Genomic DNA, 23,798 nt, shown 5'->3' with positions numbered 1-23,798 from the left:
CGCCGCTCGTCCTCCTCGCTCTCCCGGCAATGGCGCCACCACTGGGATCCTATCTGGATCCAGATGCCAGTCGTGCGGCAGCGTCACGTCGGGATATGGCAGAGGTTGGCGGTGCTGCCAGTGCCACTCCGCCTGGTGCACTGGCATGCTCACGTGCTGCCTCTGCAGGCGCCGGCGGAGACGGGAGGAACTCTGAGGGGAAAGGGGTGGCAGGGGACTTGCCCTTGGCCTTGCTGCCGTTGGCGCCGGAGAAGAGGCCCATCTCGCTGTGGTTTTGGTGGCTAGGGTTTGCCGGCGACGAGGGAGCAAAGGATGGCAGATGTGGACGACGAGTTTGGATGAGGACGGCCCCGCCGCACGGTCGGCTTAAAAAGGACGAGCGTCGTCGCTGATGCGTGGGCCTGTCGTCATAAATTAAGCTGACCGTGTGAGCAGCGGGTAGTTGGACGACCGCCATGTGGGGACGCGGCGGACAACGGGAAGGCGCGCGAAGAGTCCGTTCGGCGTCCGCGCCGATACATTTGGGCCACAAATACGTCGGTGCGGACACGACGCGGACGTGATTTGGGTTTGAGTCGGTGCGTTGGGCCGCCACTTTTGTCCGCGCCGATCCAAACGGACGCAGGCGGACGAAATGGGTCGGCCCTTTGAAGTTGCTCTAAAAGCCTTTTCCGATAACTATATTCAATGTTGCAGGCAACGTGTTATCAGAGACTATTCCTGTTTTGCTACAGAAGTTTCGCTCATGAACTTTGTTGGTAACCGGGGGCTTTGTTGCGGTGCACCATTGCGTAAATGCCACACGATCATTACAGTATTGGAGCAACCATTGGATTGGGGACGGTTTGTCGTCGCCTTCTACTTCCCACGCTCCTTCATCTGCTTCAAGAGGCTTTGTGTCTAAGTCGTTCGCATATGATTTACTTGTGTGTGTGTTTTATTTCGAAAAGATGATTCACTTGTTCTGAAACTGTGCCTATCAAAAGTTGTCGAACTAGGCTTTCGTCCTACTATATTAATATGGCAACCACATAATACATGCTGGGGCCTCAGTACAAGCACAACCAAACGAAACAAAAGAGAAACAACAGAGGAAAAAATGCCAACAACGCCGGCTCGATGAAAACGATGTTGATTCACAACCGCTACGCTCACCGGAGAATTCCCACCACGCTCCTAGCACTCCGGACCGCCACACACGAAGCAACACCTTCAGGAAATAACGCGACAACGACGACACTGTTGCTTGGACTTGTCCTAGGGTTTCTCCCGATATGCGGAGGGGCGTGGTGGAAGGGGTATACCCGCCGCCCTTCAAGAAGGCACGACAGCACCCACGAGCATCACCGCGTCAGTGCCGATCCAGCCGACAAAGATTTCTCCCGACCGTCAACCAACCATGACCCCAGACGATCCAGCACGCTCCACCAAACTTGCCACCCACCAACACGTGCCACCACGGTCCTGCTAGCATCATTGCCGTCTCACCATGGCAAGCGAAGCGAGACCGGCGAACCGAGAGGAAGCAACCGGGAACGACGAGTGACAGAATCGGCAGCCACGCAGGAGGGGACAACCTCCACCGCCCTAGGCGGTAACTGATCGGATGCCACATCAGGAACAAACCAGGCACCCTACTAGGCGTTCCCAACACGTCAAACGGTGGCGTTGGCGAGCTCGTGGTCACCAACGCCCTATAACGACGGGTTCTGATGGGACAGGGACATGGGCTCCCTTACTCAGCTGTCCAGCCACTCCAGCACGGCAAAAATGGCTTAAGTGGATGTGTGCATTCTAACTAGTAGAGACCGGGTGTGTGTTCATTGTATTTGTATTCACTTGATATTTTATTTTGAGTCGATAAAATTCATAGTTTGTCAAAAAAAAGCCACTCCAGCATGGCCGCCTCGTCGAACAACCCCCCGGGACACATACCTCTGAAGTGGTACCGTGGCAGTCTAAGATGACATAAACCAGGCCTTCAGACTACATTGTTTTTTTCAGATGAGTACAGACTTCAGTGCTTTCACTGCATACAAGGAGTGCTAAAACAGAATGAGTAACGAGAAGACACAACGTAGGCCCGCAACGTGATACCGGTCTCCACACGTTCCGGCGTCAAGTCCACGGCGGCGACCGGCCGTTTGTCGTGCAGCGCGCCATCACCAAGTAATAAATCCACCAGTTGAAGGTTCTTCCTCAGTCAGCATATCGATCTGTTCCTTTTTCTTCAGCTAATAAGGGGCATGGCATGAACGTTTCGTTCATTCAAGGAATTATAGCTAGAGGCGCTGTTTTCCGCTGCATGATTTGCGAGCAGCCGTCATCTACGGGCCAGGTGAGTTCACGAGAGCCGAACCTTTTTATTTCTGCCACCACTATTTTCTTCTCTTCTCATACAAGTATTTTAGTAAAAACATAAGGTGATAACACAATACCATCGATCGTGCGTATTTTAATGGCACAGGTGACACCGGGAGGTTACACGAAGCTGCTCGTCTGGCTGCTACTCCTAAGCAGCTCGTTGCAAAAAAAAAAAAAAGCAGCTCGTCATCGTATTTTGGCCATGGAATCGGTGATTCTGATGTCCATTGCTTGAAGGGTCTCAAGCAATCGTTGGTTGATCGTAAGTTCCTAACCATGTACTCGAAACCAGCCCAGAAAACGGTCCATACCCAGACTCGTGGACATTTCCTGAAAAGAGCATTGACGGTTACATATGCCGGTTTGCCGGCGTGGAATGCTGGCACCCTGACGAGAATAGGGTGCTCGGTTTGCACTTGGGCAGCCTAGGGCTCGAAGGTCCATTCCCTCAAGGTCTCGACCTTTGCACCTCATGACCTACCTGGACCTGTCAGGCAACAACTTCTCAGGCCCTCTCCCGGAGCGCATCTCCGAGCAGCTGTCCTACATAACCTACCTGGACCTCTCCAACAACAGTTTCTCAGGTGGAATCCCCGCAAGCATCGCCAACATGACGTACCTGAACGCGCTCACCCTTCAACACAACCAGGTCACCGGCGGAATTCCAGCGGAGCTGGGCAACCTTTCGCGGCTAGTTTCCTTCAGCGTGGCGGAGAACTCAATGTCTGGTCCTGTCCCGGACTCTCTGCACCGCTTCCCGGCTGCCAACTTCACGGGCAACCCGGGGCTCTGCGGGCCGCCGTTGTGGGTGAGTGTGTGTACCACGCGCATATGCAATGCAATGGTTCAGAGTTCTGCCTATGAAATACAGGAGTACTGAGTAGTTCTTTTTCCCATGATGGGGGTTGTACCATGAGTGGCTGATTGGACATCGATCGATGGTTATTATTTTCGCATATTGCCCCTGATTTCATTTCCACCAATAAACACAGGAAAACGTTTACTAACGGGCGACCAACAGAACATTGCACCGATCGCAAGCGAGACGCTTGATCATGCTGGATTCTTTTTTGACAGTGCGTCTCGCTTGCGGCGCACTATCACAACACACCCCACGATAAACACAGGAAAACGTTTACTAACGGGCGACCAACGGAACATTGCACCGGTCGCAAGCGAGACGCTTGATCTTGCTGTAATCGTGCGTATCACAACACACCCCCACGATAGACGTTGTTGCGGGGCCCATGCTGGATTCTTTTTTTCTTCGCCTTAACCCTTAACACCAGCTTTTAGCCGAGCATAGCAGCTGTTTGTTTCACTCCTTGTCCTCATATACGCGAAGGTATCAAGATATCCATGAACCTCGATATGATTTTTATTATGTTTAAGGTGTTTTGTACTTTCGATGAATCTTTATAATAGATTTGAACTTTCTCCCAATCAAAAAAAGAAGGCGTGGCACTTTAATCATTTAAATTAACAAATCATGGAAAAACAATTATAAAAAAAATCAGGGTGAAGTCTAAGAAACAAATGACATGAAGAAAACATCAGAAATGTCCTAGATAATTTACAAAAGCATCTTGGAATTTGAAATATGAAAAAATAAATTAGGAAGTCTACTAGAAGTCTAGAACATACAAAAATTCAGAAGCATTCTAATAAAAGGATAATCAAGAAACTGATAAAAAAATCCATGACCATTCACGCAAATCACCATATTCCTGAATTTCCATGATTATTCCTCAATATCTTGTGAGTTGTTTCAAATTTCATGTCTTCCTATAAAATATTTCTACATTTCCCTTTTCTTTATCTTGTAATAAATCCATGGGAAAATATCATATGAAAACCAGCATTCAATGGAAACCGGTGAAAGGACCAGGCGAAAACGATGTTTTGAAGTTTAAAAAAAAAATCTAAAGAATCGGATGTTAAGAGAGTGATGTTCTATTGCCTTGCATATTTTCAAGTTCAACCACATTACAATATATGAGCTGTGAAAAAAACAAAATCAACACGGAATAGTGCCGAACAATAACGTCACTATCATTGTCGCATTTGTCTTTTTCATAGCTCGCATCATGTAATGTGTTTTATATTGAAATTTAACATGACGATAAAATATCATCCTCTTAACATCTAATGGTTCTTTTAAGAATTTTTTGAAATTTTCAAACATGGACCGAACTACTGCTGGTTCGGAGGATTCCACTAGGAAGCCCCGCTCCCGCTCCAAGGTTTTCTCCACACGCCGCCGCCGACCGCCCTCCTCTCCTGCACCTTCGCTCGCCGGCCGCGCCCCGCCTCCCTCTCCCCCTCTAGGCCCGCCCCCCGCGTCGACTTCTCGAGCGAGGCGACCCGGGGCCCCTCTCCCCGCCCCCAGTGCCCCCTCCCCTTCCCCACCTCCCGCCACTGCCGACCTACGCCACCGGGCCCTGCCCGCGTGGTGTTGGCGGCAGTGGCGGCCTTTCCTTCCCCGTGCGTGGTGCCATGGCTCAGGTGGTGGCGACCCGCGGTAGTGCCCCTCCGTCGACAGTGGTTCCGACGGCGACGACAGCTCAAGGCGGTGCGGCTTTGGGTGGCCAAGAGGCGGCGGCGTAGCCACTTGGCGGCGGGCTGGCGCGGTGGATGGTGGCGCGCGGCGCCCTCGCGGCCCAGATTTGGGCCCTTTTGGGCCCCATCTAGGTTTGGGCGGGCCTGACTCGGTCTCGCCTGCAGCGGCTCCGGCGGGGGCGCGGCTTGTGCGGGTGGTTGTGGAGACGGCGGCACGTCTACTGCAGCGCGACGACGGGTGCTTCACGAGCCCCTTCTGGGCTCGGACGGACCTCGAGGGCCTGGTACGCTTCCCTTGTCGCATCCGGTCGGTGACCGCCGATGGCGGTCGAGGTTGTCTCCTCCCGCGTGGCTGCTGTCACTGCCGCTCCTCGTTCCCGGTTCCTCCCTCTCATCCTCGTTGGTCTCGCTTCATTGACCATGGTGAGACGGCGGTGATGATGGCAAGATCGTGGTGGCACACGTTGGTGGGTGGCATGTCTGGTGGAGCGCGTCGGACCGTTCGGGGATGTGGGTGTTTGGCGGATGGGAGAAATCCATGCCGGCTCGCCGACACCGACGCGGTGACGCCGGTGGGCACCACCGTTCCTTCCTAAAGGGCGTCGGGTATTCCCCTTCCCCCGCCCCTCCGCGTACCGGGGGAAAGCCTAGGACATGTCCGGGCAGCAGCGTCGTCGTCGTCGTGTTCCCTCCTGAAGGTGCTGCTTGGTATGTGGAGGTTCGAGGTGCTAGGAGCGAGGTGGTATATCTCCGGTGGACGCAGCGGTTTCGGGTTATCATCATTTTTGTCGATATGACACTGTTAACATTATTTTCTCTTTTCTTTCTCTTCTGTTTCTTTTGGACGTGCTTGTGCTGCTTGCCCCAGCATTGGACTCTTTGTTGTATCGGGCAGTTGCTATATCTATATAACGGGGCGAAAGCATATTTCGTCAAACTTTCAAACATGGTTTTCGTGAAGTTTTCTTTGAATGTTGGTTTTCGTATGATATTCTTCCTGAATTTAGTTTGTAGGGATTTCAATTTTTTTATGTTCTTCTACAATATCTCAACTTTTGAGAATCAACATGTGATTCGATGATTAGGAGGTTACCCCTGACCCACCAGCAATAAAAACCCAAATTTGAAAACCTTTATGTCTCATTAAAACAGAATATTGTTTCGGCGAGAGTCAACGTCCCGTTGACAACGAGACGCATGTGGTGACCTTTTGTCTGAAGCTCCGTGATTCTGATCTTCAGTAGGCGTTGCATGAGTGTGTGCATCTACATTGTACTCCAAGTTTAAAAAAAACACTTTCCCTAATTTTTAATGTTTTCAGAAATCACCTTATACCATATGGTCGAACTCCTAACATAGTGAAGTCCCTAAACCTGACTTTCTTAGGCAATAGAGTACTATTTTCCTTGCTACGTAACCTGCTGACCATGACCGTCTTGCCGGCTGCTGGCCGGCTGGCCGGCCGGCCGCGACCGCGTTTCGGTTGCCTTGGTGCAACGTGCCGTCTACAAGACCTCAGAAATTAACAGGAAAAATGTGATGTGCTCTATTGGAGGGATTCTTCGTTTTGAAAGCGCTGCGTCCCTTGAATAGTTGCAGGTGGTGGCTTCTGCTTTCGCAAGCTGCAAGTTTTGGCCGAGCGCCGGGTGAGTTTTTCCGAAACACCTCATATTGTCCATGAAATCAGCGAAGAAAGTGAACATGTCCTGTTGCCTTTTTGAAGCCTGCTTTGTAGTGTCTTCATGTCTTTTTTCTTATTTGATTGAATCGGAGTTTTTAAGCGTTGCACATGTTTTGATCAGGTGAAGCTGGATTTGACAAGCTGCATGTTTTGTGCGAGCAACTGTTTGCTTCATTCCCCGTTTGTGATGGCTGATGATACCAAGTTCCTCCATTTGTTTCTCCTCTTGAGCAGCTCATCATTTTGTTTTAGTTCTGAGCTTGATATCCAGTGTCTGAGGTCTGTAAAACAATCAGTGATTGATTCTAATGGTGTACTCAATTCCTCTTGGGATTTTGACAATTATGATAGATCTAGCTACGATTGGTACATATGCCGATTTATTGGTGTGGACTGCTGGCATCCCGACGAGGGCAGGGTTCTCTCTCTGCGACTCGGCAACCTAGGACTTGAAGGCCTATTTCCTGAAGGTCTTAAAGATTGCACAAGCATGAGTAGTTTGGACCTGTCAAATAACAATTTTTCAGGACCGATTCCCTATGACATCGCACAGCAGATGCCATATTTGACATATCTGGATCTCTCCAAGAACAGCTTTTCAGGTGAAATCCCACAAAGTATCGCAAATTTGGCATACCTGAATTTATTGAAACTTCAACATAACGAACTCAGCGGCCAAATTCCAGAGCGGTTCAGCATGCTCACTCGGTTAACCACGTTTAGTGTTGCAGATAACTTCTTGTCGGGGCCTATTCCTACTTTTGCACATGACTTCTCTCCTTTATACTTTGCTGGTAACCGGGACCTTTGTGGTGCACCATTGGACGAGTGCCCCCGGAGTCGAAGATGGAGGCTGATACCAATCAGGCTGCGCAGGATCAACGACGAGTCCAGTATCGGAGCGGCTGTCGGGTTCGTCCTAGGGTTCGTGGTGGCCTTCTACTTCCACTTGTTCTGTTGTGAGAGGCTCCTTCCTTGTGTCTTCCGCGCATGATCCACTTGTTCTGGAACTTTTGTCTGTCATCAACTACCAGGGGCCAAATGAGCACTTTGAACCACAAGTTTAGGTTGGTTTCTGTTTCTGCATGAACAACTTACTAGTAGCTTTGTCACCTCATGATATGTAACTTAGCAAGTGTGTGTGCTTTGCTTGTAATGCGCATTTCAACTCTTCTAGAATGATTATTTCAACCTTCGACACAACCAACTTATAGAAAAATCTCCTTCCTCCTCCCGTTGGCTCCGCCGCCGATCCGCCCCTCCTCCGATGGCCTTTAGGCTATGGAGGTGTGGAGGATCCCCCCCCCACCCCGCCGGCGGGAGGGACCCCGTTCTTGTTTTTGCTAGGTTGAACGTCTTTGTTGGGGCTGTGTGGCAGTGGCGATGTCTCTCGGTAGCAATAATGTCTCCCACGTCCTATCTCCGTCCCGATGGTGCGAATAGCGTTGTTGAAGGATGTGTGGAGGTGTGTCTTTGTCGGATCTCATGGGATTCGGTCGCTGCTGGTCTTCGGTGGAACTATTTGGATTCAGTTTTTGTTCGTCTTCATTCATGTGGTTCCAGGTTTGATCTTTTTGATCTACAACTCTCTCCATCGGTGATGGTTGCTGCTCTGATGCGCTGGTCCTTTGGGGCCTTAGCATGACGACTTCCCGACTATCTACTACAACAAGGTTTGCCCAGCTCCGGTGATGGAGGGGCGATGACAACGGCGCGTCTTCGGCTCGCTTCAGTGCTTGTAGTCATCGCTAGGTGGTCCATAGACCTGGTTGTAATTTTTATTACCTCTTGTGTTCTTTGTACTGCCATGATCGATGGAAATTTCTCTCGCAAAAGAAAAAGGCCCTGATTGGATTGTCATGTTCCCTTTAAATACGTCTGTAAAAAATAGAGGTCTCGGCTCATTGTCCGGTTTCCAGCCGAAAATTGTGAGAGGGCGGTAAGATACAAGTGTAAAATAAACACCTCTGTAATTAGTTACAGCAAATCCAGGCATGGCCTAAGACGGAATATCATTTCAGCGGGAGTCGACGTTTCCATCGACAACGAGACACATCTGGTGATTTTTCATCAATCTTGAAGCTCCGTCATTCTGGTCTTGAGTAGGCGCTGGATGAGTGTGTGCGCCATGCGTTGTCCTCCGTGTTTCTAAAATGCATCCCCCCCATTTTTTTAGAATGTTTTCTGGAAATCACCTTACACCATATGATTGAACTCCTAACATAGTTAACTCCCTAAACCTAAACCTTCTCTAAGCCAACACAACACTAATTTCCTTATTATGTTACCTGCCGGCCGGCCGGCCAGCCGCGACTGAATTGCTGTTGCCTTGGTGCAATGTGCTAGCATCAACAAGACTTCAGAATTTGACATGAAAAATATTATGTCCTCTATTGGAGGGATTCTCCGTTTTAAAAGCGTTGCTCCTTTCAATCTGTGCAGGCGGTGGCCTCTGCTTTGGCTGCATCAACTGGTGAGTTTTCCAAAACACATAATCTTGTCCAAGAACTATTTGTACATGAAATCAACAAAGCAAGTAAACATTTCTTATTATTTGCCTTTTTGAAGGCTGCTTTGTAGTGTATACGGGTCTTGGTCTTGTTTATTTGAATCCAAGTTTATAAGTGTTCTTACACATGTTTTGGTTAGGTGGCGCTGGCGTTGGAATTAACAAGTTGCGGCTTTTGGCCCGGCAGAGTGATGGCTGAGGATACCAAGTTCCTCCTTTTGTTTCTCCTCTTGAGCAGCTCATCGTTGTGTTTTGGTTCTGAACAAGATATCCAGTGCCCGAGGTTTGTGCAACAATCAGTGATTGATCCCTTGGGCGTACTCAAATCCTCTTGGAACTTTGGATATGCCACCGACGGTTACATATGCGTCTTTACCGGTGTGGAATGCTGGCATGGCGGCGAGCACAGGGTTCTCTCTCTGCGACTCGACAACCTAGGACTTGAAGGCCCATTTCCTCAGGGTCTTCAAAATTGCACAAGCTTGAACATCTTGGACCTGTCGAATAACATCTTTTCAGGACCCATTCCCTCCGGTATCGCACAACAGATACCGTATGTGATATCTCCGGATCTCTCATACAATAACTTTTCAAGTGAAATCCCAGAGAGTATGGCAAATTTGGCATACCTGAACACGTCCAACCTTCAACATAACCAACTCGGAGGTCAAATTCCAGAGCGCTTTAGCATGCTCGGCCGCTTAACCTCGTTCAATGTTGTAGAAAATTTGCTATCAGGGCCTATCCCCACTTTTGCACAGGACTTCTCACCTTTATACTTTGCTGGTAACCGGGACCTTTGTGGTGCACCATTGGATGAGTGCCCCAGGAACCGAAGATGGAGGCTGAAACCAATCGGGCTGCGCAGGATCAACGACGAGTCCAGTATCGGGGCGGCTGTCGGGTTCGTCCTAGGGTTCGTGGTGGCCTTCTACTTCCACTTGTTCTGTTGTCAGAGGACCCTTCCTTGTGTCTTCCGCGCATGATCTATTTGTTCTAGAACTTTTGTCTATCATCAACTACCAGGGGCCAAATGAGCACAAGTTTAGGTTGGTTTCTGTTTCTGCTTACTAGTAGCTTCGTCACCTCATGATATGTAACTTAGCAAGTGTGTGTGCTTTGCTTGTAATGCGCATTTCAACTCTTCTAAGATGATTATTTCAACCTTCGGCATAACCAACTTATAGAACGATTTACTAGCCGTTTCTGTGATTCGATAAGCTAGACCGGTTAACCAAATTCTTAAGTGATCCTTTTAGGGATTTTACCTTTTCATATTTTTCCTTCTTTCTCTTCCTTTTGGCACTACCAGATAAATGCCTTCTAGAGGACATCTCACTAAACAAGAACAAGCAGCATAAAAAGATTAAAACAGGGAACCAATGCACCTGAATGTGGATGTAGGTGTCCAAATTAGTAGATCCGCAAGTTGCAGTCAGCACGAACGAGAACACAACACCCCTCCTTCTCCAGTTCAGCAGTTCTCCCAAGCACTCAAACTTAGATCCGCTGAAGTCTGAAGAGCAGAAGATAAGAAGAAAGATGTGGAGTCGTCATAGGGGGAGGGCACCTCTATTTAATTGAAAGGAGGAACGGGTTTATGGAGGGGAAGAAAATAAGAACACGCACCATCTCCTCTCCAACGTCCAGCTGATGGGGAACGAGCAGAACGTTGAAGAACGAAGGGGAGTCGATTGGCGCCTTTAGTTTCCATTAATGGACGGCGGCGATCTTGGAAACGGATACGGCACAGGAACGGCGGCGGCGCGGCGCTGTTTTGGGAGTCTCAATTTGGGGAAGAGGAAACGAGGAGCACGGGAAACATCGACCGATGCTGAACGGGCCCTCTTTACTCTCGCTGAACGGGAAAAATCGACCGACTACTAGAGGCAATAATACCTGGGCTGGGGCCCCTGCCTTCCGAAGGCCCAGGGCGGGCGCCCCGTCACCTCATGATATGTTATCAGAGACGGTGCGTGTTCTTCTTTTCTTCCCCTCCATAAACCCGTTCCTCCTTTCAGTTAAATAGAGGTGCCCTCCCCCTATGACGACTCCACATCTTTCTTCTTATCTTCTGCTCTTCAGACTTCAGCGGATCTAAGTTTGAGTGCTTGGGAGAACTGTTGAACTGGAGAAGGAGGGGTGTTGTGTTCTCGTTCGTGCTGACTGCAACCTGCGGATCTACTAATTTGGCCACCTACATCCACATTCAGGTGCATTTGTTCCCTGTTTTAATCTTTTTATGCTGCTTGTTCTTGTTTAGTGAGATGTCCTCTAGAAAGCATTTATCTGGTAGTGCCAAAAGGAAGAGAAAGAAGGAAAAAGATGAAGAGGTAAAATCCCTAAAAGGATCACTTAAGAATTTTTTCAGACCTGCTAGTTCTTCTAGAGATCCCCTGGAATTGGCCATAGTATGTGTTGAAGAACAACCAACTGAAAATACAAATTCTATTGATGATGATATGAATGGCGGTAATAGCAATTCCAGTGAGCAAGAAAATGTAACTCATTCACCAAATTCTGAATCACCGGGTGTTGATAAACAACAACTATTCACTGTTGATATTTTTGATCCATGAAACTAGGATAATCTGGATGATAAGGCTAGAGATATTTTAGTTGAGAAGTGTCCCGTAAGAAATGATGATATTGTGTTCCCTCCAGATAGTAACTCTAGACATTTTTCAAAATCTTATTATTCGAGAAAGTTTAGCAATGGAGAGGTAAATGACAGGAAATGGTTGGTTTACTCTGAACATGCTAACAAAGTGTACTGCTTTTGTTGCAAGCTTTTCAAATCCCATAGCAACAAGAGTGCGTTAGCAGGTAATGGATTGAGTGATTGGAAGCATCTTAGCGAGAGGCTTAAAGAACATGAAAATGGTGTAGAGCATATTAAAACCATGAACACTTGGAATGAGTTAAAAGTTAGAGTAGCCAAAAATAAAACCATTGGTAAGGATTTGCAACAGCAAATCAATAAGGAGAAAGAACGTTTGAGACAAGTGTTAGTGAGATTAGTAGCCATTGTTAAATATCTTGGTAAACGTAACTTGGCTTTTCGTGGATCTAGTGAGAAACTTTACCAACACAATAATGGTAATTTTTTGGCATGTGTAGAGATGATTGCTGAATTTGATCCAATAATGCAAGAACATCTTAGACGAATTCAAAATGATGAAATTTATCATCACTATCTCAGCCACAAAATTCAGAATGAGTTGATTTCTCTATTGGCCTCTAGTGTTACTAGTCTATCTTACACATTATTAAAGAGGCTAAATATTTCTCCATAATTCTTGATTGTACTCCGGATGTTAGCCATCAAGAAAAAATGACCCTAATTATTCGATGTGTTAACATGTCAAATAAGAAAATAAAAATAGAAGAATTTTTTATGGAATTTTTTACAGTGGATGACACTTCTGGTTTGGGTCTTTTTAATGTACTTCTTGATGCAATAGATTCTTCTGGCTTAAATATTGATAATGTAAGGGGCCAAGGCTACAATAACGGTTCCAACATGAAAGGAAATAAACAAGGGGTACAAAGTCGTTTACTTGAAAAAAAATCCAAGAGCTCATATATGCCATGTGCGTGTCATAGCCTCAATCTTACTTTGTGTGATATGGCAAGTTCTTGCAGTAAAGCTATATCCTTCTTTGGAATTGTGCAACGAATTTATATTTTATTTTCAAGTTCCACTAAACGATGGAACGTTTTACTTGATCATATTCCTAGTTTAACCGTGAAAGGTTTGTCTAATACTCAGTGGGAGAGTCGAATCAAAAGTGTGAAAGCTATTAGATATCAAGCTCCACAATTAAGGCTAGCTTTGTCCGAGTTATGTAAAATTTGTGATGATGCCAAGTCAAAGAGCGACGCAAATAATTTATTTGATGCACTTGGTAGTTTTGAGTTTTTACTTGGCATGGTTATTTGGCATGATATATTATTTGCTGTAAACATGGTGAGTAAGAAGTTGCAGTCGGCATCTATGTGTGTCGACTCTACCTTGCAGTAAATTGAAGGCGTAATGTAGTTTTTGGATAAGTACAGAGATGAAGGATTTGCATCTTGTTTGACTATCGCCAAAGGTCTTGCAGTTGATATGTGCATAGAACCATCATTTCCAATAAAACGTAATGTTAATAGGAAGAAACAATTTGATGAACCTAATAACGATGAAGAAGTTCTAAAAGCTGAGAAGGCGTTTGAAGTTAATTACTTCTTAGTTCTGGTTGATATTGCAAATGTCTCTCTGAGAACTAGATTCAAAGAACTCAAAGTGTTCAAAAGTATATTGGTTTCTTACTTAGCTCAAAAGACATGAAGTTATTGGATGATGTTGAACTACGCAAATGTTGTGCTAAGTTCGTAGAAACATTTTCACGAAATGGTTCATGCGATGTTGAGTTAGATGATCTTTTTTCCGATTTTTTTTCTTTTTCGAGGGTACGCCAAAAGCGTACCATAGCTTTATAGGAGAAAGAAATTATGTACAAGAGAGTTACAGGGTGGCAAGTTAGAGATCACAAAAGATCCTAACATAGCCAAACATCCACTCCGAAAGACTAACACTAAATCTCACTAACTAAATGATCTCCAAAAGCTCCTGTTGCTATCCAGTTCCTAAGTTCGTCGAAGATCGCCTCGGTCGTGCCCCACTCGTGCAGTATGGCGCGATTTCCAAAAACTCTCCCATTGCGTTGCTTCCATAGACTGCTGCAAATGACCTTACCAGAATCAGGTTTGCCATTGCATGCTATGGAGATTTTTGAGTTTGTTAGAGATATTGACTGTTTTCCAAATGTTTTAATTGCTTATCGAATTCTGTTCACTGTACCAATGACCGTAGCATCAGCGGAGCGTAGCTTTTCAAAGTTGAAATTGTTAAAGAACTATTTGAGGTCAACAATGTCACAAGAAAGATTAAATGGTCTTGCTACTTTATGTATTGAGAAAGATAAGTTGGATGAAATAAATGTTGATGCAATAATCGATGACTTTGCTTCTAGAAGTGTTAGACGAATTTCCAAGTTCTAGTATAAACGTGAATTGCTCAGTTTGCTTTACTATGCCTTGAGCAGGAATGTTTGGAAGAACTGAGTCCGGGTGAAGATTTTTGGAGCGAAGAACATGGCCAATTGGGGAGGATCTAGAAACAAATGTAAGTTCGTGCCTAACTTTTTATCTCATGGTAACACAAAAGATCTAAGTAGCGACCTGTTTTGACAGCAATTTTTGTTTTGCAGGGCAAAATGGAGTCTCCATTAAAATTTAGAAATGCAAGCTTTTGTGGAAAGCGAGCTTCTACATCATTTCATTACTATCATGTTGTAGTTCACTTATCAATAAATAATTTGTACTGTCAGTTTTAGAGTCCAAATTAAGATCATTAGACTATGCTATGTACTGGATATTATTTTGCTTTTGAAATATAAATATTTTGAGCTTTGAAGTAAACACAAGGACCCCTTATTGCTGTCTTGCCCCTGGGCCCCGTATATCTATGGGCCGGCCCTGGGCCTGGGCAGAGCACTAGAAATCCTAGCTAAGAAGAGAGCAGAGCAGGGGACGACAAAGAAGTATGGAAGCATCAAGCATACACAGAGGGAGAGTGCACCGATCTGAGCGCAACGACATACAAGCTGATCACGCCGGCGGCATGGAGACGGCGTCCATGAAGTGGTGGTCGGCGACGAGCCTCTCCAGCCCTTCCGGCGCCAAGCAGACCTCCAGCGAGATGCTCCCTTCCTGCTCCGGCCCCTCAAACACAGTGACCTTCCCGTTTTTCTTGTCACCGGAGCTGCTCCGCACGCCCACCGGCTTAATTCCCCCACCCGAAGTCGTTCCCAAACACGTCGAACCGCGCTAAGCTCGTGGTCACCACAGTGCTGCATTCTTCTCTTTCCCTCACCTATAAATCCATAGTGCGGCTAACAGCTCCGCTTCATCAGTCAGTTCATCACAAACTAAACACTGCATGCAGTTAGCTGCACACTACTTGATGCATGACTCTCTAAACTTCCAGCGAAAGGAATAAGCGACCATGAGTGGTAACCAAGAAGTTGTCGGAGACGATATCTGACGACCATGAGTGACAACATGCATGGCAGCAAAACAAGACGATGCTCAACAGCTTAAGTGCAGGGATGATGTAACGTGCTGAAATTCTGAACAGCGCAGAGCTTAACGTGCTGAAATTCTGAACATTAGTTTCACGTGGGAGACGGTATATGGAATAATACAAGTTTTACAATGTTTTCTTATACTTTGCGCTTTCCGTGGATGTACAAGTGGTGGCTACTGAGCTCAACTTTTAGTTGTCCCTTACATCGATTCTAGTACTAGCTACGTACCTTGTTGTATGTTTCTGAACTTTTAAGAGTTTTGTACTAGCTCCATAGATAATGGGGAATTAATAATGGACTAGCAAACATGTCCATGCGTAACGGGAGAGAAACAAATTACATACTAGCCAAATAAGTATGACTCAATACCCTGATATGTGAGCATCCTCTATTTTAACACAGTGACTCGTCATGTTGCCACTTATCTTTTTTCCCACCCTCGTTGATGATGGATGCGATATTGACATGATTGCAATGTATTTGACATGGTAAATCCCAAGGCAATGAGCTTGCCACTGCATGACACACTTTAAAAACTTCTAAAAACAAATCTGATCGACCACAAACTCGCAATTTTTCGAGTTTTTTATATTTCTAAAATTTGATGGACATTTTTGTCAGATTCGGGAATTTGTTTCGAATACAGGATAATTTTTTCAAAATCATGAACATGGTTTTATTTCTGGATATCTTTTTTCCAAATTGTGATTTTTTTAATTTGCGAACAATTTTGAAAAATCACTAATATTTTCTGAAACAGTAAAAAATTTATGATTTCCCACATATTTTTTAATTCACAAACATTTTATAATTTCTCGAACATGTTTTAAAAAATTCGCAATATTTTAAAATTTGGAGAAGGAAAAAACAAAAAACAAATGAAAAAATAAATAAATAACAGACAAAAGATGAAATAAAAAAACAGGGGCGCATGCCTGCGGGCTTGCCCATGAGCGCGCACTGGTGGAGGGCATGTGCGTGGCAAATAAGTGGGGGAAAATTATCGGTGCCTTGGAATCGAACCGTGGAGGGCATGTGCGTGGCAAATAAGTGGGGGAAAATTATCGGTGCCTGGGAATCGAACCGTGGTTTCGACTTTCGACATGGAAAGAGATAAGGTCTAGCCACTGGGCTATCTATATGTCTGTGAACTTTATGCTGTATCATCTCATCTCTATAAAAGCACTAATTGCAACGGCGACTTTGAAAAATCCGAATTGTTTTTTGACTTATAGGTGGCACTGGTGAGTAATTTTTGTGAACTTATGGGGTAAGTTACATGACGTACCATCAGAAGCAATAAGTGCTTTATTAGTAGGTATGTATAGATATAGATAGCAGGATATCCCAAGAGAGTACTTCTGAAAGGCTTTGCCGACCAAGCCTTCTCGTGTTCCGTTCAAAATTCTACGGAGATCCGAAGCTCTTGATGCTAGGGTTGGTGTCTCTGTCGTGTGCCATCAACTGGGCAGATTGTTTTTTGTGTAAGCTCGCTTCTTTCAGTTTCTTTTTCTGTTATTGCAGAGAGCCTAATGCATGGATTGGGTTCGTGGTGGCCATCTATACTTCCTGACTGGTTCGTGTCCCATGCCCATGATCAATCTAGGTCGATGGCTTGTCAGCCAGGGATGCCAAGGATGTGCAGAATGTCACACCAAAAACAGAGGATGTGTAGAATGAACCGGGAGGAGAATGCACCCGTTGCCTTTGTTGGTCTCTTCATCATTGGGTGTAGCAGTGTCGGAAAACAACTCATGTGCGTGTCCAAAAGGATGAGCGTGTGTACATTCTGGTGTGTATTAAATGTCTCCTAAATTCAAACAAGAAATTTTTGTGAAACCTATAATGCCTCCTTCATGGTATCTGTTTATGGAAATTGGGGAAATTCCATTTTGCTCAAAACAAAATGGCTCTAGGGCTTGAGGGAACTGGTCCCTCGGCTATTGATTAAGCTTTTCTTTAGTCCCCTGTTATCAAAACAAATAAATTTGAACCATAACTTGTGATAGCAGATTTACTCCCAACCTTACAAGAAGTGGTATGGCTGATGATGTGGGAGTGGTTCCTCACTCATGAACGCGATGGTATGGCTTAATCATTAAAAAAATGAACAAATCATGGAAATAAAATACAATTGTAACAAAAATCAGGGTGAAGTCGGAGAAAATAGAAAACATGAAGAAAACTTGAGAAATGTTATAGAAAAGTTACAAAAACATCTCAGAATTGGAAATATGAGAAAATAAATCCTGACAGAGTAACCTTAGTATGTACCCTGCACTAATTATTACTCTTTTATGAGCACTTCCGACGGTAATCTTAATATGAGCAAATAAATTATACAAGAATATACAAAATTCATAAGCATTCTCATAAATAATAATCAAGAAAACTCATGAAAAATTCATGAGCATTCACTCAAATCACTATATTCCTGAATTTCCGTGAATTTTCCTCAATATTTTGTGAGTTTTCTGTGCTTTCCTTTTCTTTATCTTGTACTCCCTACATCTCAAAATAAGTGTTGCTGATTTAGTATAAAGTTAGTGCAACTTTGTACTAAATCAACGACATTTATTTCGAGACGTAGGGAGTAAAAGTTCATTTCATAAGGACTCCAATTATTTTCTGTGCTCTTCTAGAACATCTTAGCTTTAGAGAATCAACACGTGGTCGGATGATTAGGAGTCCCACCAGGAATAAAACCCTAGATCATAGAACTTGTATGTCTCATTAAGACGGAATATAAGTTTTAGCGGGAGTCAATGATCCCGTCAACAATAAGACATATGGTGACATTTCGTCAATCTTCAAGTTCCATGATTCTGGTCTTCAGTAGGCATTGCATGAATGTGTGCGTGTAATGGTGGTGTGTATGCATATGCGTCTATGTTGTACTCCGTCTTTCTAAAAAATGTTCCCCCTCATTTTCCATAATGTTTTTCACAAGTCACCTTACACATATGATCGAGCTGCTAACATAGTTAACTCTCTAAGCCTGACTTTCTAGGACAATACAACACTAATTTCATTGGTACGTAAACCTGCTGACCTTGACCTGCCTGCCTGCCGGCCGGCCGCGACTGCATTTCCGCGTCTACAACACTTGAGAAATTGACAGGAAGAATATTATATGCTCTATTGGAGGGATTCTCCCTTTTAAAAGCCCTGCGCCCGCTCAATCTTTGCAGACGGTGGCTTCTGCTTTGGCTGCATCAACTGGTGAGTTTTCCCAAACACCTCCTCTTGTCCAAGAACTAATACTACATGAAATCAACAAAGCAAGTAAACATGTCTTATTATTTGCCTTTCAGAAGGCTGCTTTTTGTAGTGTCTCCATGTCTTGGTATTTGAATCCGAGTTTACAAGTGTTCTTACACATGTTTTGGTCAGGTGGCGTCGGAATTTACAAGCTGCAGGTTTTGGCCAAGCAGAGCTGCTGTTTGTTTCAGTCCATGTTTGCGATGGCTGATGGTACCAAGTTCCTCCTTTTGGCTTTACTCTTGAGCTGCTCATCGTTGTGTTTTGGTTCTGAAGCTGATATCCAGTGCTTGAAATCTGTACATCAATCAGTGATTGATCCCAACAGCGTACTCAAATCCTCGTGGTACTTTGAAACTCCTCTCCCGATTATGCTTACATATGCAGCTTTACTGGTGCGGAATGCTGGTACCCTAGCGAGAACAGGGTTCTGAGTTTACGTCTTGGCAACCTAGGACTTGAAGGCCCATTTCCTCAAGGTCTACAGAATTGTTCAAGCGTGACCGGCCTGGACCTGTCAAACAACAATTTTTCAGGACCAATCCCTCAGGACATTTCACGGCAGGTGCCGTACCTGACATCTCTGGACCTTTGTACAATAGTTTTACGGGTTCAATCCCACAGAATATCTCAAATATGACATATCTGGATATCCTCAACCTTCAGCATAACCAACTCAGCGGTCAAATTCCACCGCAATTCGATTTGCTTATTCGGTTAACCGCATTCAATGTTGCGGAGAACTTGTTATCAGGGCCTATTCCTTCTTTGCTACAGAACTTTTCGGCTTCGAAATTTGCTGGTAACCAAGGGCTTTGCGGTGCACCATTGGATGATTGTCCCCCCTCGAGGAGGAGATGGAGGCCGGTACGAATCAGGCTGCACAGGCTCAACGACCAGTCGAACATAGGAGCGGCCGTCGGATTCGTCGTGGGGTTTGTGGTGGCCTTCTACTTCCCGCACTTGTTCGTCTGCTCCAAGAGGTTCGGTGCCTACATCGTCCGCATATGATTCACTTGTTCTTCTGAAACTTTGTCTGCCATAGCTTCCGGAGGCCAAATGAGCACTTCCGGTAGTAAATCTTTTTTAGATTGTTCCCTACAGTAATGCTTATCTTAATTCACATGATATGTAGGCGGGTTGGCCATTCATGACCTTGAGGTTAAGAATAGGGCCCTCCTTGGCAAATGGTTGTTTAAATTACTGACGGAAGATGGTGTATGGCAAACCCTTCTAAGGAGGAAATATGTGGGTTTCAAAGCGGTATCCCAAGTATACTGGAAGCCTGGGGATTCACACTTTTGGGCGGGTGTATTGACTACGAAGAGATATTTTTTCTGCTCTGGATCCTTCTCAATTAAGGAAGGCTCGAAAATTAGATTCTGGGAGGATAGGTGGCTAGGAGATGCCACACTGCGGGAACAATATCCGGCTCTATACAACATTGTGCGCCACAAGGGTGATACTAATGAAATCATTTCCACCAAATGTGACGTTCAAAAGAGATTTAATTGGACCCAGACTCCAATCGCGGAACATCCTAGAGCAGTTGTCCACGGTGCAATTGTCACATGGGTCTGATGTTTTCCGATGGAACCTCCATGGGAATGGACAATTCTCAGTGGAATCAATGTATAGAGCGTTAATCCAGTCTGATGTGTCAGTTGATAATAATAAGAAGACCTGGAAGATGAAGATACCTTTTAAGAATAAAATATTTGCATGGTATCTTCGTCGCGGAGTCATTCTTATTAAAGATAACCTTATTAAGAGGAATTGGCATGGAAGTGCGCAATGTGTCTTTTGTCACCATGATGAGATAATAAAATATTTATTCTTCCAATGCAAATTGGCTCGTTCTATATGGTCAGTCATCCAAATAGCTTCTGGCTTGTATCCTCCTTGTAGTGTTGCTAATGTATTTGGCAACTGGTTGAATGAGATTGATCACAAGTTTAGAACTCTTCTCGGGGTGGGAGCGCTTGCCGTTATTTGGTCGCTTTGGCTATGTAAAAACGATAAGGTTTTTGATGATAAAAGTACTTCTCTGATGCAGGTTATCTACGGATGTACCGGGACTCTTCGTTTATGGTCCTCTCTATAACGCGTGGAGAATCGAGACCTGTTTACGGAGGTGTGTACATGATTGGAGGCTACGATGAGAGGTACTTTTACCCAACATGTATGGCAGCATGATCTTAGGATTGCCCCCCTACGCTTTAGGCGTTATACAGACTCTGTGTCTCTTTTTATTTCGCCTTTTTATTTTTCATTTGTATAAGAGGATCTTATTTGGCTGTGTGCGTCTTAATTATACAGAGCCGGTGTAATACTTAAATCTTTTAAGTAATATAAAGCACCCTTTTTCGAAAATGTATGCCTGGCAACTAGCAACTGCCGGTGCTTGTTAATGCATATATTTTTTTCTTTTTTTTTTGCGGTTGAATGCATACTATTTCAACTCTTCTAGAGAGAGGCGAGGCATCAACTGGCCGTGATTATTTATGTACCCTGTCCACATTTCTAAAGGAACGCATACAAGGCAGCTCCGGCTAGCCTATGAAATCTGCACTTCTGTAGTGCTTTTCTCCCCATTCCCATGCATGCCGATCGTCTTTGTAATGGCAGACAGTACGGATCCAGTTCCTCCTGAGACTCATGAAAGGCTTCGCTCACGAAGAGGACACCTTCGCGTGTTCCGGTGAAAATTCTAGGGAGACCGGAGGCTCTTGACGCCGGGTTGGTCCCTCTGCCAGTGTGCCATCAACAGAGCCGATTGGTTTCTGTGGAAGCTCCCTTCTTTCAGTTTGGTTTTCTGTTATTGTGGAGATCCTGATGCATGGATGGGGTTCATCCGTTCATGATAGGCTGATGGCTATGATCCATGCATCTATGTCGACGGCTTCTCAACCAGGGAAGGGATGCCAAGGATGTGCAGATTTTTTTTTAGAAAAAGAAGGATGACCCCCGGCCAAGGATGTGCAGAATGTCTCGCAAAAAAAAGAATGTGCAGAATAAACTAGCAGGAGAATGCACCTGCTGTCTTTGTTGGTCTGTTCATCATTGGGTGGTAACAATGTCGGAAAACAACTCATATGCGTGTCCAAAAGGATGAGCTTGTGTACATTCTGGTGTGTATTGAAAATGTCTCCTGAATTCAAACAAGAAAACTTTGTGAAAATGGCTCCAGGGCTTGAGGGAAGGCCCTGATTGGATTGTCATATTCCCTTTAAATACAGCTGTAAAAATTACAGGTCTCGGCTCATTGTCTGGTTTCCAGCCGAAAATTGCTGAGCGGCTGGTAAGATACAAGTGTAAAATAAACACCCCGTAATTAGTTACCGTGAATCCAAGCGCGGCCTAAGATGGAATATTATTTCAGTGGGAGTCCGACATTCCGTCGACAACGAGACACATCTGGTGATTTTTCATCAATCTTGAAGCTCCGTCATTCTGGTCTTGAGTAGGCACTGCATGAGTGTGTGCGCCATGCGTCGTCCTCCATCTTTTTAAAATGCATTCCTCCCATTTTTTTAGAATGCTTTCTGGAAATCACCGTACACCATATAATTGAAATCCTAACATAATTAACTCCCTAAACCTAGACCTTCTGTAAGCCAACATAGCACTATTCCTTGTTAAATTACCTGCTTGCCGGCCAGCCGGCCGGCCGACCGCCCGCGACTGAATTTCTATTGCCTTGGTGCAATGTGCTGCTGTCAACAAGACTTTAGACTTTAACAGGAAAAATATTATTTCCTCTGTTGGAGGGACTCTCCGTTTTAAACGTGTTGCTCCTGTTCAATCTTTGCAGGCGGTGGCCTCTCCTTTGGCTGCATCAACTGATGAGTTTTTCGAAACACATCATCTTGTAGTACTTGAAATCAACAAAGCAAGTAAACATGTCTTCTTATTTTCCTTTCTGAAGGCTGCTTTGTAGTGTCTCCATGTATTGGTCTGGTTTATTTCAATCCGAATTTATAAGCTACCTTTGTTTTTCCCCTCTTTATAGGGCTTGTTGAGCTGTGCCCTCAGCAGAACCCTTCTGTACTTCGTGTGTGTTCGTATGTGCGTTGACTTGTGTGTGTTGTGAACTTGGTTTGGACCTTGTGATTGTGGTGGTTTGCTTTATCTATAAAGAGGGGCAAAAGCCTTTTTCGGTTAAGTGTTCTTACACATGTTTTGGTCAGGTGGCACCCGCCTTGGAATTGACAAGTTGCAGCTTTTGGCCTGGCAGAGCCATGGCTGAGGATACCAAGTTCCTCCTTTTGTTTCTCCTCTTGAACAGCTCAACATTGTGTTTTAGTACTGATCATGATATCCAGTGTCTCAAGCCTGTGCAACAATCAATGATTGATCCCTTGGGCATACTCAAATCCTCTTGGAACTTCAGAAATAACACCGACGGTTACATATGCCACTTTACTGGTGTGGAATGGCACCCCGACGAAAACAGGGTTCTCTCTCTGCGACTCGGCAACCTAGGACTTGAAGGCCCATTTCCCCAAGGTCTTCAAAATTGCACAAGCATGAGTGGCTTGGACCTGTTGTATAACAACTTTTCAGGACCCATTCCCTCTCGTATTGCACATCAGATACCGTATGTGACATCTCTGAATCTCTCATACAATAACTTTTCAAGTGAAATCCCAGAGAGTATGGCAAATTTGGCATACGTGAACATGGTTAACCTTCAACATAACCAACTCGGAGGTAAAATTCCAGAGCGCTTCAGCATGCTCGGTCGGTTAACCTTGTCAATGTTGCAGACAATTTGCTATCAGGGCCTATCACCACTTTTGCACAGGACTTCTCGCCTTTATACTTTGCTGGTAACCAGGACCTTTGCGGTGCACCATTGGACGAGTGCCCCAGGAGTCGAAGATGGATGCTGCGCAGGATCAACGGCGAGTCCAGTATCGGAGCGGCTGTCGGGTTCGTCCTAGGGTTCGTGGTGGCCTTCTACTTCCACTTGTACTACTGTGAGAGGCTCCTTCCTTATGTCTTACGCACATGATCCACCTGTTCTAGAACTTTTGTCCGTCATGAACAACCAGGGGCCAAATTAGCACTTCGAACTACAAGTTTAGGTTGGTTTCTGTTTCTGCATGAACAACTTACTTAGCTTTTCTTCAAGTGTGGGTGTGATACGTCCATTTTGCATCATGCTTTTATATCAATATTTATTGCATTATGGGCTGTTATTACACATTATGTCACAATACTTATGCCTATTCTCTCTTATTTTACAAGGTTTACATAAAGAAGGAGAATGCCGGCAGCTGGGATT

General features: G+C 45.0%; 3 protein-coding genes and 3 pseudogenes across 3 annotated transcripts; 5 read left to right on the top strand and 1 right to left on the bottom strand.

Moving 5' to 3' along the window:
* Positions 1 to 2,821: 2,821 nt before the first annotated feature.
* On the top strand, positions 2,822 to 3,299 carry LOC125547073 (uncharacterized). Its single transcript, XM_087513662.1, has one exon. The coding sequence runs from the start codon at positions 2,837 to 2,839 to the stop codon at positions 3,242 to 3,244; it is 408 nt and encodes a 135-aa protein (XP_087369788.1). The 5' UTR covers positions 2,822 to 2,836; the 3' UTR covers positions 3,245 to 3,299.
* Positions 3,300 to 6,791: 3,492 nt separating this feature from the next.
* LOC125547072 (probably inactive leucine-rich repeat receptor-like protein kinase At5g48380) lies at positions 6,792 to 7,598 on the top strand. Its single transcript, XM_087515787.1, has 2 exons — positions 6,792 to 7,297; positions 7,370 to 7,598. The coding sequence occupies exons 1-2, from the start codon at positions 6,792 to 6,794 to the stop codon at positions 7,596 to 7,598; spliced, it is 735 nt and encodes a 244-aa protein (XP_087371913.1).
* A 1,706-nt stretch (positions 7,599 to 9,304) lies between these two features.
* Positions 9,305 to 10,192, top strand: LOC125547069 (inactive LRR receptor-like serine/threonine-protein kinase BIR2). The gene is made up of 2 exons (XM_087513661.1): positions 9,305 to 9,779; positions 9,852 to 10,192. Exons 1-2 carry the CDS (start codon positions 9,305 to 9,307, stop codon positions 10,097 to 10,099), a joined length of 723 nt encoding a protein of 240 aa, XP_087369787.1. The 3' UTR covers positions 10,100 to 10,192.
* Positions 10,193 to 14,768: 4,576 nt separating this feature from the next.
* Positions 14,769 to 23,798, bottom strand: part of LOC125547065 (putative acetyltransferase At3g50280) — a 61,202-nt pseudogene continuing 52,172 nt past the window's right edge.
* Positions 18,706 to 19,519, top strand: LOC125545545 (probably inactive leucine-rich repeat receptor-like protein kinase At5g48380 pseudogene; annotated as a pseudogene).
* LOC125547068 (probably inactive leucine-rich repeat receptor-like protein kinase At5g48380 pseudogene) lies at positions 22,750 to 23,525 on the top strand (annotated as a pseudogene).

This window comes from Triticum urartu, chromosome 3A (assembly GCF_056163025.1).
Source record: "Triticum urartu cultivar PI428250 chromosome 3A, HENAU_Tu73, whole genome shotgun sequence".
Classification (NCBI taxonomy): Eukaryota; Viridiplantae; Streptophyta; class Magnoliopsida; order Poales; family Poaceae; genus Triticum; species Triticum urartu.
This window is presented reverse-complemented; position numbering and strand designations above follow the sequence as displayed.

Bases quoted from the DNA above. Each gene is read 5' to 3' on its own strand.
- LOC125547073 (XM_087513662.1), top strand. From the start codon at position 2,837: ATGACCTACCTGGACCTGTCAGGCAACAACTTCTCAGGCCCTCTCCCG.
- LOC125547072 (XM_087515787.1), top strand. From the start codon at position 6,792: ATGGCTGATGATACCAAGTTCCTCCATTTGTTTCTCCTCTTGAGCAGC. The intron at 7,298-7,369 runs CAGCATGCTCAC...TCCTACTTTTGC, and splicing joins GGCCAAATTCCAGAGCGGTT to ACATGACTTCTCTCCTTTAT.
- LOC125547069 (XM_087513661.1), top strand. From the start codon at position 9,305: ATGGCTGAGGATACCAAGTTCCTCCTTTTGTTTCTCCTCTTGAGCAGC. The intron at 9,780-9,851 runs GTCAAATTCCAG...ATTTGCTATCAG, and splicing joins TCAACATAACCAACTCGGAG to GGCCTATCCCCACTTTTGCA.